Genomic DNA, 16,477 nt, shown 5'->3' on the forward strand with positions numbered 1-16,477 from the left:
TATGAGAGTCTTGATTATAATCACTGGTTTTAAAATGACTTTTCATAGACTCCTATACTCAAGATAGTTTCTGTTTTCCCTTAAGTTTCAGAGACTGATAAAAACAATCTGTTAACCATACATTTTTATCAGTGGAAAAAGTTTCAGTTTATAAACCTATAAAGGTCATTTCATGCATATTTAATGTCTCCATGAATTTTAAAACATTAACATAGGGCAGTGAATGTATTTGTATGTTTGATAAAATTGTGTGCAAGGACTCTGGGGTACTTCGGTAGTTTCTTGTACTGAGATGAAAATGTCTCCATACCGTTTCTGAAGCAGAACCATTTGTGGTAAAGGCTACTTTAGGAGTTTTTTTTAAAAAGGTACCATTAGGAAAATGCTGAAAGATAAGGATGGAAAAAGGATATTTGAAATGAGATTGTATAGAAATTCAAATATTGGGTGCTCCTTAATTTGCAGACAGCAGGAATTATCTGTTTTTTGCAAATTTTAACATTTATAACAGAACATGTTGAGTTCTCATTTATTTTTCTCCTTCACCTTCCTTATTTCCCTGCCATTAATGGAGTAATTTAAGTCTTTTCTAATATGCAGTAATAAATAAAAACAGGCCTTTAAAATATACAGTATAGCTTATCTGCATTAAATTTGTAAAAAATATTTTATTACAGGAGGTATTTTACTAGTGTTTTAAATTAAATCTGTGTTGTAATCTTTTCCCCTTTTTATCTGCTGCTAAAAAGAGGTTCCAGGTAATCCTCTTTCTTTGCTATGTCTTATGAGGCCTAATTTTGTATTTTTATCTTCTTTTATGTTTCCCATTAATGAGCTATGTTACTTGGTGTTCTTTACTTCTAATCAGTTTATGTTTTTTCCTGTGAAATGGGTATTTTTGAAATGTAGAGCATCTTAATTATTGGATTCACACATAAGTAACTACTTCTCTGAAACATTATCCATTTAACTTGTATAATATTGCAAGCTGTGTAATTTTAAGCAATAATATATCTTATATGAATTATTTTTACAGGGTTTAAAGTATATGTAACTGTTACATGGGATTGTATAGATAAAAATTACAGCTATCCTATCTAATAAAAGAGAAACATGCAAATTGACTGTACCTCCGCTATGCCCACAAGCCAGGCCCACCAGCCAATCAGGAGTGAGTATGCAAATTAACCCAACAAAGATGGAGGTTAATTTGCATATGCAGATGCCAAGTGGCCTGGGTCCCAGGAACATACTTGGGACCCAGGCCGCTCCTAGCCTGTAGGCCCGCACTTAGGCCCTGAGGGGCAGGGGTCCCAGAACACCCCCGGCCACTCCGGGACTGTGGGTGCAGCAGCCAAGCAGATGTTCCCGCCCCACCCCCAGCTGCTTGCGTGTGCTCTGGCACCAAGTGGCAGTTCGGGTCCACGCCCCCAGCCCAGCGCCCATGATGGGGAGGCTGGCTGCTGGCCTCCGCGCCCCGCCCCCAGCCGCTTGCGTGTGCTCAGGCGCCATGCGGCAGTTCGGGTCCACGCCCCCAGCCCAGCGCCCACGATGGGGAGGCTGGCTGCTGGCCTCCGGGGCATTCAGAGACAGGGATGTTCCCTCCCCGCCCCCAGGCACTTGCGTGTGCTCAGGCAACATGTGGCGGTTCGGGTCCACGCCCCCAGCCCAGCGCCCATGATGGGGGTGCTGGCTGCTGGCCTCTGGGGCATGCAGAGGCCCCAGCAGCCGCCGCTACATGCAGCCCAGGAGTCCCCGCATGCCCCCCAGCCCAGCGCCCACGACGGGGGGCTGGCTGCCAGTCTCCAGGGTGTGCAGAGACCCCGGTGGCCACCACCAGGTGGCAGGGACACCCCCCTAGCCCAGTGGATACAACGCAGGGGCCGCATGAGCTGCAGAGGAAACACCATTTTTAAATATATATATATTTTATTGATTTAGGGGGGAGAGGGATAGACAGTTGGAAACATCAATGAGAGAGAAACATCGATTAGCTGCCTCCTGCACACTCCCCACTGGGGATGTGCCTCCAACCAAGGTACATGCCCTTAACAGGAATCAAACCTGGGACCCTTCAGTCTGCAGGCCCACGGTCTATCCACTGAGCCAAACCAGTTCCAGCGTAAAAACCTTTTCTGACCGCTCATTGGCTAAGCTCCTGTATGCCACCACTTGCAGTGTTCTTGGTAACTTGCGTAATGAGAATTCAAGAAGGTGATCTACGGTTTTTCCACCTCACTCCTGGAGGAAAAATGAAGGTCTGCTGCTGGAGGGCTAAGAAATGTCATATCCTGCCCTAGCTGGTTTGGCTCAGTGGATAGAGTCTCAGCCTGCCGACTGCAGGGTCGGGGTTTGAGCATGTACCTAGGTTGCAGGCTCCTCCCTGGCTGGGGCCCAGGTCAGGGCTCATGCAGGAGGCAACCAATCGAAGTGTCCCCCTCACATTGATGTTTCTCTCTGTCTCTCCCTCTCTCTTCCACACTCTCTAAAAATCAATGGAAACATATCCTCAGGTGAGGATAAAAAAAAAAAAAAAGGAATGTCATATTCTATGAAAGACACATCTTGAAAATGCCTAAAGAAAGTTGTCATTTTTTCACAGTGAAGGGACTAGAGCCCGTGTTGATGAAAACACCTTGGTGGCTGCAGTGGCTGGCAATGGCTGCAGCAGCGGGGTAATGGGGCTGGCGCCTTCCCTTGATCAGCCCCGTCACCTCCCACAGAGGGTGGCCAGACTGCGGCTGAGGCCCGCTCCCTATGGGGAGCGGGCCTCAGCTGTCAGTAGGACATCTCCTGAGGGCTCCCAGTCTGTGAGAGGGGGCAGGCTGGGCTGAGGGAACCCCCCACCGTGCACAAATTTCGTGCACCGGGTCACTAGTCAAATGATAACATCAAATCAGGTTCAACAAAATCACCTGGAAGCAGAGATAACCAAGGCTGCTGTCCTTTGAAATGATCCTAGCACAAATATTTTGAGTTAAACATTATACATTTGTTATATTTATTAATTACATATATTTTTTAAGTATATGAAAAAGGTTTGAAACCAAAATTATTGTGATAATTTGAAAAGCTCTTTATATAGTTTTGTAAGTGCATTTAATATTTATGCCACCAGCCAGTCAAGGTGATGTACTTCTACATAAGCTGTTGACCATGAAAATGCACACTCTTTTATATTACACTAGAGGCCTGATGCATGAAATTCGTGCAAGGGCTCAGCCCCTGCCCCCTGCATCGGCCCCTGCCAGCTGCCTCTGCCTTGGCCCCCGCCTGCCATGGCTTTCCGGTCTAATTAGCATATTATGCTTTTATTATTATAGATGTTCAAGACATAACACATCATTTACTTTTTATGGATAAATAACTTGAAAACCATTTTGAAAATACAAATGTTGTTATGCCTTTATTTTTATGGACTTATTTATAAATATTGGAATTTTTCAGAGGAAAGTTAAATTTATATCATTTCCTGATTTTGTTGTTAAAAATTAGCCCAGTGGGAGTGGCTCAGTGGTTGAGTGTCAAACCATGTACCAAGAGATCACAGGTTTGATTCCCAGTCAGGGCACATGCCTGGTTGTGGGCTCAATCCCCAATAGGGGGCATGCAGGAGGCAGTGGATCAGTGTTTCTATCTCTCTATCCCTGTCCCTTCCTCTCTGTCTAAATCAATAAAAACATTTTTTAAATGAATATTAGCTTAAAATTTGGAGGGGGGAGTTGATACATGATTAATTTAGATTCAGTGTTCAGGTTATTAAACCTTTGAATAATGATTATATCAGTTAAAACTAAATGATGTAGAGTTTTTAAATTTTATTTTACAAAGAATTTTAGGAAAGAGCCTCTACATTTAAATGAATCAAATGTGAACTCTATACACCTAATGGGACATTACGAATAGTCCTGAACTAGCAGTGGAAACAGAGAAGAGGGAGCTAGATTTTGGAGAGCTGCTGTGTTGGTGAAGTTGGTTAGACTTTAGTAAACAGTGAGGAGAAGAGAAGAGAAGGAGTTGGAGGCAGTAGTAACAGCCGTCACCTTTTATAGACTGTGGTATGTTTTACGTGCTTCGAAACTATAACGTGTCCTGCTGGACTGATGGTGATGTCACGGCCATGCTAGGGACTGCAAGAGGGAGAGAAGGTAGGCACAGAGTGGCAGGTAAGAGCACAAATTCGAACTCAGATGTGATTTCTGTTGGCAACAGAAAATTCATATAAATATTTTCAAAATTCAGTTCAAGAAGAATCTATTGAATACGTGCCGGATATAAAATATTGTGAGAGATACTTTGGAGCAGTAATCCAGGCTTTGAATATGTAAAACTAACATTTATATATTTTTATAAGCAGTCTGCTGTATAGTATTTACATTATGAAACATGCACTAAAGAAATTAAAAGTAAAATGAATGAAAGGTCGAATACCTTCATGTTTTAGAAGCTATAAAGAGGGCACAGTCTAGTGAGCACACAGATGGGGCTTGTTTTTATGAAGGCGTGTTAGACATTGCTCTCCATGAAGGTGCCCATAACTGCCTTTCCTCATCCCCACTTCCCTGTTTCAGGCCCCCCGTGAGCAGGGCCCCGCCACAGCCAGAGAAACTCCAGACAAACAATGTTGGCAAGAAAAAGAGACCCATAGAGGTGAGGAAAACTCATTCTCTAGTTCATTCTGTTTTCTTTTTGTAAAATATCCAAATCTGTTTTAATGAAAATAAACATATTGGATAATCATTTTTGTTTGGTTGTAAAAATTGATTGCTTAAATGTCAAGGCTGAGCTTTAGATTGACATCCTAGGCATTTCGTAATCCCAGTATCAGCAGCAACAAGCAAACTGTGCTACGTTGGGTCAAAAATAAGGCATCAAGAGGTTGGAAAAATGTTGGCGGAATAGACAGACGTGTCCCGAGCCTTGTCCCGGAGCAGATAGAAAGAACAGCTGAGGGTTGCACGGGGAGTGTCTGTTGGAGAATGAAGGGACAGCTATACTCCAGGAGAAGGTGGGGGACTGCTGGACGGGGGTCCCCTGACCAGGCAGCCCCCACTGCTGCCGGGTTCCCTCCCAAAGCCACCGGCTTGGACGCAGAGACCGCGCCATCTTGAAGGGGAAAGTGGATGTTATTGGAAACCTGAAAATTTACAACTGCGGCACCCACCGAACAGCTGCGAAACCCAGTGCACCAGTCCCCAATTGGCACAAACATGCAGATTCAGAGGAGCTCTACACTCCACTACAGAAAGGTCAGATTTCACATGGGATAAGGTGAGGTCTCTGGTCCCGGCAGGAGAGAGAAACGCATGCACTACGGAAGCTGGAGGATTAGGGGAAGTCTGCGCCTAGAAAAATCCATGGCTGTTGGGGCTGGCGTGATCTGTGAATGTGGAAGGGGGTCCTCAGAGCTGCTAACGGAGGGGATCTCTAAAAAGCAACCCATTTTGATCTGACATAGAAGGACAGCCTAAAAATTTTGGGAGTGTGCCGGGTGCTTGGACACAAGGGGGAAAAGGGGATTGCGCAGGCTTATGTGCAGACCCGGAGTTCGCACACTCGTGCTTTCTCCTCTTTGAATCCTTGCTTCTGATTACTGAGCCCAATACATAGGATCACCCAGTTGGGGACACCCTAGGAGACGGCAGGGGAAAGTTGTTTTTCTGGAAAGTGGGGATCAGAGCGGGGAGTGAACATCAGAGAACCAGCTCTGGGGCAGCCCACTCCCACAAACCGGTATTGAGTGCCACAGGGAAAGCAGGATCTAAGCACAGGCTAGAGAGGACCTATAGACCTGGAAGTCAAGCCAGAAATACTGCCACCCAGGGGCTGAATCACAAATTGACTCTAGTGTAATCACAAATTAAGGAATACAAGAAAGTAAGACACACCGCCTGCTTAAAAATCAGGACTGGCTTACAACACTGAGGAACAGTGGAACGCAGGGAACTGCAATACTGTCCTGACTGGGAAATAGGTGTGCCAAACAGAACAATAGAGGAAATGAATGACCTTCACTACTGCACATTTTATTTTTATTTTATTTTTTATTATTTTTATTTTTCATCTTTTACTTAAGAAACTAATTTTTTTCTTTTTTCCTCACTTGATTTTACCTTTTTAATTATTACATTTTTATATTAAATCAGTATTATTACTACTACTATTTTAACTTTTTTTTTTTAAGTGTCATTTTATTTTCTCTTTATTTTACTTTGGGATTAGTGTTCTATATTCTATTTTCATCTTTCCTTTAGCATCATTCTACTCTATCTCAACTCTACCTTTATGCCATCACTCTCTTCCTAACTTTTGCCCTTTTGTTGTCCTGTTTCTCTTACCCTTTTCCTGCTTTAGATTTTCCCTATTCTTTCTTTTTGCCCCCTGTTAAAATTTCACCCTACTTATATATCTAATTTCTAATCTCCTGCTCCAAGTTCATACACACCTCTCTCTTCTCTGTCTTCACTATCCAAAAAATGGTTTTTCTCTCTGTCCTTTTGTTGTTGTTTACTTGAATGTTGATTATATCAGTTTTTTTATGCTTGTTTGTGAGATTGTTTTGCTTTTTTGCTTTTCTGTTTGTTTTTTGCATCTCTTTTTCCTCGCCTCGCTTGATATTAATTGTTGTTTGTAGTTTGTATTGATCTCCAGGTACTTGTTGCTGGCATTTGCTGGGATTACTGGCTGTTCTATTGGAGTTTTCCCCCCATATATACCTTTGTTTGGGGTTATTAATATCGTGAATACATTTCTGTTCAGTGCCTTGTATGTGGTACCTGGTTGTGTTGTATTTTGTGCCTTTAAATCAATGCAGGAGAGAGAGAGAACTACATAACCAGACACCCGGAGAAGAGAGACCATGGAGAGACAAAGAAACAGCCCGCATATGAAAGAAAAGCAGACATCACCAGAAAAGGAAGTAAACGAAATGGAGGCAAGCAACCTGCCAGAGAAAGAATTCAGAGAAATGGTCATAAGGTGGCTGAAAAGAATGGAAGACAAATTCGACAATATGAGTAAGAACCAAGAGGAAATGAAGAAGAACCAAGAAGAAATGAAAAATGACATCACTGCTGTAAAGAACTCAATAGGAAGCATCAACAGTGGACTAGAAGAAGCAGAGGACTGCATCAGTGAGCTAGAAGACAAGGTAGGAAAAAATACCCAAGTACAGCAGCTTCTAGAAAAAAAAAATTAAAAAGCAGGAGAGCCTAAGGGAACTTTGGGACAACACGAAACAAAACAACATAAACATAATAGGGGTTCCAGAAGGAGAGGAAACTGAGCAAGGAATAGAAAACTTGTTTGAAGAAATAATGACAGAAAACTTCCCTGATATAGGGAAGAAAAAACCCACACAAATCCAAGAAGCTCACAGAGCCCCAAGCAAAATGAACCCCAAAAGACCGATGCCAAGGCACATTATAATTAAATTGGCAAACACCAACGACAAAGAATCCTAAAAGTGGCCAGAGAGAGACAGAAAGTTACCTACAAAGGAACCCCCATCAGACTAGCAACTTATTTCTCAACAGAAACTCATCAGGCCGGAAGGGAATGGAATGAAATATACAAAGTCATGCAAAGGAAGGGTCTGAACCCAAGAATACTGTACCCAGCAAGGCTACCAATCAAAATTGAAGGTGAAATTAGGAGCTTCACAGACAAAAAAGTACTAAGGAAATTTATTACCACCAAACCAGCAATGCAAGAAATGCTAAAGGGTCTGCTGTAAAAAAAAGAAATAGGAAGTGAAGAAGGAACACAGGGGTAAAGAATAAAAATGGTGACAAATAACTACCCATCAATAATAACTTTAAATGTAAATGGATTAAATGCCCCAATCTAAAGACATAGGGTAACGGATTGGATAAGAAAACAGGACCCATATATCTGCTGTCTATAAGAAACCCACTTCAGAAAAAAAGACACAGACTGAGGGTGAAGGGATGGAAAAAGGTTTTTCAGGCGAATGGAAATAAAAAAAAATCTGGGGTAGCAATACTTATATCTGACAAATTAGATCTCAAAGTGAAGGACATAAGAGCTAAGGAAGGCCACTTCATAATACTAAAGGGAACAATTCAACAAGAAGAAATAACTCTGGTAAACATATATGCACCCAATACAGGAGCACCCAAATACATTAAAAAAAACTCCTGGAGGATATCAAAGGAGAGATTGACAGCAATACAGTCATAGTAGGAAACTTTAATACCCCACTATCACCATTGGAGAAATCCTCTAAACAAAAAATCAGCAAAGAAACATCAATCCTAAATGACTCACTAGACCAGATGGAATTAATTGACATCTTCAGAACATTTCACCCCAAAGCCACAGAATATACATTCTTCTCAAGTACACATGGGTCATTTTCAAAGATAGAACATATGTTGGGTCATAGGCAAAGTCTCTTCAAATTCAAGAAGATAGAAATCATATCAAGCATATTCTCAGATCAGAGTGGCATAAAACTGGAAATCAACTACAATAAAAACAATCCAAAAAAAACACATGGAGACTAAACAGCATGCTATTAAACAATGACTGGGTTACCAGAGAGATCAAGGAAGAAATAAAAAAACATCATGGCAACAAATGACAATGAAAACACAACAATCCAAAATCTATGGGACACAGCGAAAGCAGTCTTGAGGGGGAAGTTCATAGATCTACAAGCCTACCACAAAAAACAAGAAACAATGGAAATAAATTACCTAACCCTACAACTCAAAGAGTTAGAAAGAGAGCAACAAGAAAAGCCCAGTGTAAGCAGAAGGAAGGAAATAATAAAGATCAGAGCGGAGATAAACGACATTGAAAAAAAAAAAAACAATACCAAAGATCAACAAAACCAAGAGCTGGTTCTTTGAAAGGATAAAAAAGAATGATGAACCTCTAGCCAGGCTCACCAAGAAGTAAAGAGAGAGGACCCAAACAAACAAAATCAGAAATGAAAGAGGTGAAATAACAACAGACCCCACAGAAATACAAAGGATTGTTAAAAAATACTATGAACAACTCTATTCCAACAAACTGGACAACCTGGAGGAAATAGACATATTCCTAGAAAAATATAACCTTCCAAAACTCAATCAGGAAGAATCTAAACATCTCAATAGGCCAATAACTATGGAAGAAATTGAAGCAGTCATCAAAAAGCTTCCAGCAAACAAAAGCCCTGGGCCAGATGGCTTCACAGGGGAATTTTACCAAACATTCAAGGAAGAACTAAAATCTATACTCCTCAGACTATTCCAAAAAATTCAAGAGGAAGGAACACTTCCAAGCTCCTTCTATGAAGCCAGCATCACCCTAATACCAAAACCAGATAAAGACAACACAATGAAAGAGAATTACAGGCCAATATCCCTCATGAACATAGATGCCAAAATCCTCAACAAAATTCTAGCAAATCAGATCCAGCACTACATCAGAAAGATCATACACCATGACCAAGTAGGATTTATCCCAGGAATGCAAGGATGGTACAATATCCGCAAATCAATAAACCTGAAATATCACATAAACAAATTCAGAGATAAAAATCACATAGTCATATCAATTGATGCAGAAAAAGCATTTGACAAAATCCAACACCCTTTCTTAATAAAAACTCTCAACAAGGTGGGAATAGAAGGATCATACCTCAACATAATAAAAGCTATATCTGATAAACCCACAGCTAACATCATACTCAATGGGCAAAAACTAAAACCATTTCCCCTAAGAACAGGAACAAGACAGGGATGCCCACTCTCACCACTCCTATTCGACATAGTACTGGAAGTATTAGCCATTGCATTTAGACAAGAAGAAGAAATAAAAGGCATCCAAATTGGAAAAGAAGAAGTAAAGCTGTCCTTATTTGCAGATGACATGATATTGTACATAAAAAACCCGAAAGACTCCATCAGAAAACTAATACACTTAATAAATGAATTCGGCAATGTAGCAGGATACAAAATTAACACCAAGAAATCTATGGCATTTCTATACACCAATAGTGAACTTATAGAAAGAGAGACTAAAAAAAGCAATCCCATTTACCATCGTACCAAAAAAATTAAGATACCTAGGAATAAACTTAACTAAGGAGGTAAAAGACCTATACGCGGAAAACTACACGACACTGAAAAAAGAGAGGAAGACATAAACAGATGGAAGAACATACCATGTTCATGGATTGGGAGAATCAACATCATTAAAATGTCCATACTACCCAAAGCAATCTATAGATTCAATGCACTCCCCATTAAAATACCAACGGCATATTTCACAGACCTAGAAAGAACTCTCCAAAAATTCATCTGGAATAAAAAAAGACCCCGAATAGCCACAGCAATCCTGAGAAAGAAGAACAAAGTAGGTGAGATCTCAATACCAGATTTCAAGCTGTATTACAAAGCCACTGTTCTCAAAATTGCCTGGCATTGGCAGAAGAACAGAGATATAGATCAATGGAATAGAATAGAGAACCCAGAAATTGACCCAATTCACTATCCTCAATTAATATTTGACAAAGGAGGCATGAACATACAATGGAGTCAAGAGTCAAGACAGTCTCTTCAAAAAATGGTGTTTGGAAAATTGGACAGATACATGCAAAAAAATGAAACTAGACCACCAACTGACACCATACACAAAAATAAACACAAAATGGATACAGGACTTAAACATAAGATGGGAAACCATAAAAATACTAGAGGAATCCACAGGCAGAGAAATCTCTGACATATGCCGAAGCAATTTCTTCACTGATACTGCTCCTAGGGCAATGGAAACTAAAGAGAAAATAAAGAAATGGGACTACATCAAAATAAAAAGCTTTTGCACAGCAAAGGAGACCATCAATAAAACAACAAGAAAGCCCACTGCATGGGAGAACATATTTGCCAATGATATCAACGATAAGTGTTTAATCTCCAACATTTACAGGGAACTCATGCAGCTTAACAAAAAGAAAATAAACAACCCAATCAAAAATTGGGCAACTGATCTAAATAGACACTTTTTGAAAGAAGACAGAAGGAAGGCCAAGAGACATATGAAAACCTGCTCAAAGTCACTAATCATCAGAGAGATGCAAATCAAAACAACAATGCGGTACCATCTCACACCTGTTAGAATGACTATTATCAACAAATCAACAAATGACAAGTGTTGGCAAGGATGCGGAGAAAAAGGAACCTTCATGCACTGCTGGTGGAATTGCAGACTGGTGCAGCCACTGTGGAGAACAGTATGGAGTTTCCTCAAAAAACTAAAAATGGAACTCCCATTTGACCCAGTGATCCCACTTCTAGGAATCTACCCCAAGAAACTAGAAACACGAATCAGAAAGGATATATGCACCCCTATGTTCATAGCAGCACAATTGCACCATAGCTAAGGTTTGGAAACAGCCTAAGTGCCCATCAGCAGATGAGTGGATTAAAAAACTGTGGTACATCTACACAATGGAATACTACGCTGTGGTAAAAAAGAGGGAGTTCTTACCATTTGCAACAACATGGATGGAGATGGAGAGCATTATGCTAAGTGAAATAAGCCAGGCAGAGAAAGATAAATATCACATGATCTCACTCATTTGTGGAATATAATGAACAACATAAACTGATGAACAAAAATAGATCCAGAGACAGAGAAACATCAATTAGAACATCAAACCTCAGGGAAGGTAGGGGAGGGTGGGGGTAAGGGGGAGAGATCAACCAAAGGACTTATATGCATGCATGTAAGCCTAATCAATGGACACAGACAACGGGGGGGTGGGGGCATGAATGGGAGGTGGGGGGTAATGGAATAAGGACACATATGTAATACCTTAATCAATAAAGAAATTTTTTTAAAAAGGCGTCAAAACTGTGGGAGGGCAATTGTTGTGCTCCCTGCCCCACTCGGCCCCAGGTCACTGAGAGCATGAGATGTCAGGGAGGGTGCACTGCCCTTGTGCACCAATGTCGCTGTACTGTTCCCATGCTCAAAAGTGCACCTCTGGGACCTAATTTCTACTGAGTTATAATAGTCAAAATAACTATTATTTTGACTAATGAACATAAATCGGAATATTCTTCTTTTGGACAGAAGTATCTCAATGTTTAACCCATAAAATCTTAAAGAACCGAAATTCTTGGAATCTTGCTTTCCTTTTCGTTTTTACAACTTTATGTGGAAAAGATAGAATGTGTGTTTTAGCTGTCCAAAACAGGTTACATAAAGAAGTATGTCTACTTTAATTTTGTGTCTGCAGTTTGTAAAACATCAGAAATGCATCCTTTATTTTGCCTGAAGATACCAATACTGTACACAATAAAAAAAATGGTGAATATTTAGACATGAGGAATCATATTATGGTTTTATCATTGTTATAGGACCTCATGTTGGAGCTTGTTTTTGGCTATCGAGGCAGAGACTGTAGGAATAATGTTCACTATTTAAATGATGGAGATGATATAATTTATCATACTGCATCCATTGGAATTCTGCACAACGTTGCTACAGGTAGGAAACCCTGATTCCTCATCCCTCCTTTCTCTTAAATTTAAGATTTTTAAATTTAGCGTCTTAAAATTCTTTGTTAAAACTTTAAATAATTAAAATGCCTGAGCCCAGAATATACTTCATACTGTAGAACTTCCTACTAATATTTCAAGTAACCAAATTAACAGTCTTAATAGTGTATAGGAGCAGAAAAGGGTTTCATATGCCAAGAGCGCATAGGTCTCTGAGCGAAGGTTTACTGTATGTTGAAACCATTGTAACTTTATTCTATTGATGGTTTGGATGGTTGTCTCTGATAGTGATTGAAAGTAGCATTCTGGGTGAGCTGATTGCTGGGGGTGGGGATGAGGTGGGTGGAAGCCAGTCAATATTTAACTTCCATTGGTGTATTTCTCTTTCCCCCCCCCTCCCCCCCCCCGAAGTAAAATAAATTAAATAAATAAATAAAATTCTTCAGTACCTCCCCACCGATTATAGAATATGAAATTTAATAGAATAGCATTCAAATTTCTCTATGATTCTAGTTCCATTTAGCCTTCAACCATATTTCTCACTTTTCTTTTTATGACCCTACACTTCAGCCAAGTGAATCCTTTGTGTGCTTAGTCAATACTTTCCTGCCTTTGTACCTTTGCTTCAAGTATTCTTCCACCTGGAATGCCCTTCCCACCCACCTTCACATTTACTGAATCCACCGGGTCAGTCCAGCAGTGCCACGTGCCAGGACCAGAAGACTTCTCTGCTGTGAATCCCCACAGCGTTTGATCTTTGACTCTGTGGCACTTGTGTCTTCAGCCTGTATCACATCGGTTTATGCCTTTCAGGGCTCTATCCCTTTAAAGGTTTCTGGGTCATTTTTCCATCTTCATGCTGATGGGTCAAAAATAAGGCATCAAAACTGTGGGAGGGCGCCTATTAAGTGCTCAAAAATATGTGTTCAAGAAGCAAGTAAGTTAACAGAGCAGTTTATTGCTGTGGATAAGTGAAGTTGGCTGTTATACTTTAAAGTTTTAAAATTTAATTCTCAAATTATTTTTTTATAGGGACTCAGAGTTTTTATCAGGAACATAATGATGATATTCTGTGCCTCACTGTAAATCAGCACCCCAAATTCATCAACATAGTAGCAACTGGCCAAGTAGGTATGTTTGTATATTTTAAAAGAAATAATTTTAAGTGATTGTTTTGCTCAAATTAATTTTGTATCCTAAGGAAAAAATTAAAATATCTTGTTTATTTTTCAAAAATTATTTGCACATAAAGCACACACCCAGTTTGACCATATTATTTATTTCCAGGTATCTTTCTTTCACTTCCGTTATCTGAGTTGATTCAAACAGTTCAAAATTAAGAATAAGCTATTTTATGTTGATTGAAATAGTTGGATTTAGTCCTTTTGCAGAAATTTTAGATCAGCAAAAAGGTTTAATTTAATAGCATGTAGAGCAGAAAGGAAGAATTTGAGGAAGACACGGTAACTAAGGGGAGCCAGGACATAACTAGCTGAGGGGGCAGAACCTCTGCTACAGCAGGGTTATTAGCTAGAGAGAAGAGAAGCCACGTCTGCTCTGAGCTAGCAAATCCCGCTGCCTTTCTCTCTCCTTGGAATTGATCTAATTTGCCAGCTGTTTCCAAATCATCACCTATACTGCTGTCTTTAAATCGGTGGAACTATAAACTTATACAAAGGCCGGGTAACCCTACCAGCAAAATGATGAGAGGATAGCAGGTCTAGTTAAGACATCTCTACCAATCAATCCGTGATCACTATGAATTCTGCATAATAGATTCTGTCAGTCAGATCTTCACAACCTGGTATAGTTTTTAGAAATGATTGGAACCCTGAGTTTGTTGGGCCTCAGTGGGCCTCAGTTGCTAAGCCAGCTTTCCAGGTGTTCCAAGTGTCTTTCTTCTTAAGATGATTTATGCCTTTAATATCTTCGTACAGGTACTAAATTGATCAGTTAAATACTTATTTTCTGGGTTGCTTAGTTCTACAGTGATGCCACAAAGACCCTTGTATGCTTCTATCTGTAAAATTTTCTACTTTTGAAAAGAAAGTAGACTAATATTTCACCTATTATATACAAAATATTCTAATCTTTGAATATAAAGACACTAGAAGCCCAGTGCGTGAAATCACTCGGCCCCACCCAACCACGTGCGCCCCGCCCACCCGCACCGGTCTTTGGTCATTACGCTGTTAGGGCCACTGGGTTTTTATAATATAGATAGGTCTAACCCCTTTTTCTGTTAAGTGTTTTGAAACTGAGTTTTGTTTTTACTCTGCCTGGGGAATGAGAGGCCATGTTATTGCCATTTTGGTCACTAAAGAACCTAGTTCAGTGCCTCTTGGCATATACTTACTTTTTTATTGCTCAGTTAATTTTGATTGAGCAGATTTATTTATTCAACAAGTTTATTGAGCACATATCATGTTCGAGGTATTGTTCTAGGTTCTGGGATACAAGAAGCTTACAAAAGAAAACTGTACACAATTTAAAAAATGGAATTTACATTCTGTGAATAAAATACTGGAAGGCATGTTTCTTTCATTTTCCAACATTGCTCCTTCTCTTTTTCTTTCCTCTTCTCTCCCTCTGTTAAGCAACTTTAATATATTAGTGTTCTAGTTTTCCCTTTCGATTAAGAAATGTGATCACAAGTTAATCTTCCACAAAATTTGACTCTCGTCCACTTCTTATCCTTTTTTAAAAATTGACAAATAATTGACATAAAACACTATGTTAGCTTCAAATATACATCATAATGACTTGACATTTGTACTCTTTAAAAGGCAACACTATAGGGAATGTGGAATGACTAGTTACCGCCTCCCCTCTCCTCCTAAGTCCAGGCAGGGCAGAGTAGCCTGAGCCTTGCCCCCCACTTGTACCCTCCCACAAAACCCGTAACAAAAGTTTTTTACTGATGACTAGTTAAGTGCAAGATAGATTCCAGAGAGACCAAAGAGTGAGGGACTTCGTTTCTTCTAAACCTAAAGAGAACTGAATCAGTAGTTACTTTGCCTGCCAAGCTTTTTTTAGCACCCGCAAAGTACAGAACACTGCCTATAATGTTTATTGTTCTCTTTGTTGGAAGTCATATAGATCATAGAAGAATCGAAATACTTTGCTTTTTTCACATTTTACCCTATTACATTCAAGCTTTCCTTTTTTCTTGACTGGAATCTTGGAATCCCAGGGACAAATAACCCCATTTTATCTACTCTATAATTAGATGTTTGAATGTCCTCTGTAACATCTCTGATGAAGGGTCTTCCTATATATGCTTGAACCCCATCATCACTTAATGCTTAACAAAATAGTGTAACCTCTCCTTGGGAAGCTCTGTTATAAAGGGCTTCTTTATACAGAACACAAATCTGTCTCTTTAATTGCAGCTCATTGGTCCTCCTTCTTCAGGCACCTAGGACAGCTAATTTCTTTTTTTTTAATATTTTTATTGATTTCAATGAGGAAGGAAGAGAGAGATAGAAACATCAATGATGAGAGAGAATCATAGATTTGCTGCCTTTTGCATGACCCTCACTGGGGATCGAGCCTGCAACCCGAGCACGTGCCCTTGACTGGAATCGAAGCTCTATCCACTGAACCAAACGAACTAGGGCTAGAACTGCCAATTTCTTACTCCCATGATAGTATCTTCCACTATTTTTTTTAATTTAATAAATCTTTATTGTTCAGATTATTACAATTGTTCCTCCTTTTTCCCCCCATAGCTCCCCTTCACCCGGTTCCCACCCCACCCTCTGCCCTTACCTCCCCCCCACTGTCTTCATCCATAGGTGTACGCTTTTTGTCCAGTCTCTTCCCGCACCTCCCACACCCCTTTCCCCCGAGAATTGTCAGTCCACTCCCTTTTTATGCCCCTGATTCTATTATATTCACCAGTTTATTCTGTTCATCAGATTTTTTATTCACTTGATTTTTAGATTCACTTGTTCATA

The 16,477-nt window shown here is 40.0% G+C and overlaps 1 protein-coding gene across 11 annotated transcripts in view; it reads left to right on the plus strand.

Annotated features, from left to right (window-relative positions):
* EML5 (EMAP like 5) overlaps positions 1-16,477 on the plus strand; it is a 122,951-nt gene that overhangs the window by 81,648 nt on the left and 24,826 nt on the right. For 10 of the 11 annotated variants that reach the window (XR_013961431.1, XR_013961432.1, XM_080684417.1 and 7 more), the window contains 3 exons: positions 4,572-4,650; positions 12,378-12,507; positions 13,551-13,649. Coding sequence is in view for 8 of the 11 variants with exons in the window: in XM_080684417.1 (XP_080540543.1) it covers positions 4,572-4,650; positions 12,378-12,507; positions 13,551-13,649 (308 nt within the window). In the remaining 3 variants the exon portion in view is untranslated. The remainder of the gene's footprint in view (positions 1-4,571; positions 4,651-12,377; positions 12,508-13,550; positions 13,650-16,477) is intronic. The other variant, XR_013961430.1, reaches the window with a different exon arrangement.

The sequence above is a fragment of the Plecotus auritus genome, assembly GCF_963455305.1.
Source record: "Plecotus auritus genome assembly, chromosome: 1".
NCBI classification, from domain to species: Eukaryota; Metazoa; Chordata; class Mammalia; order Chiroptera; family Vespertilionidae; genus Plecotus; species Plecotus auritus.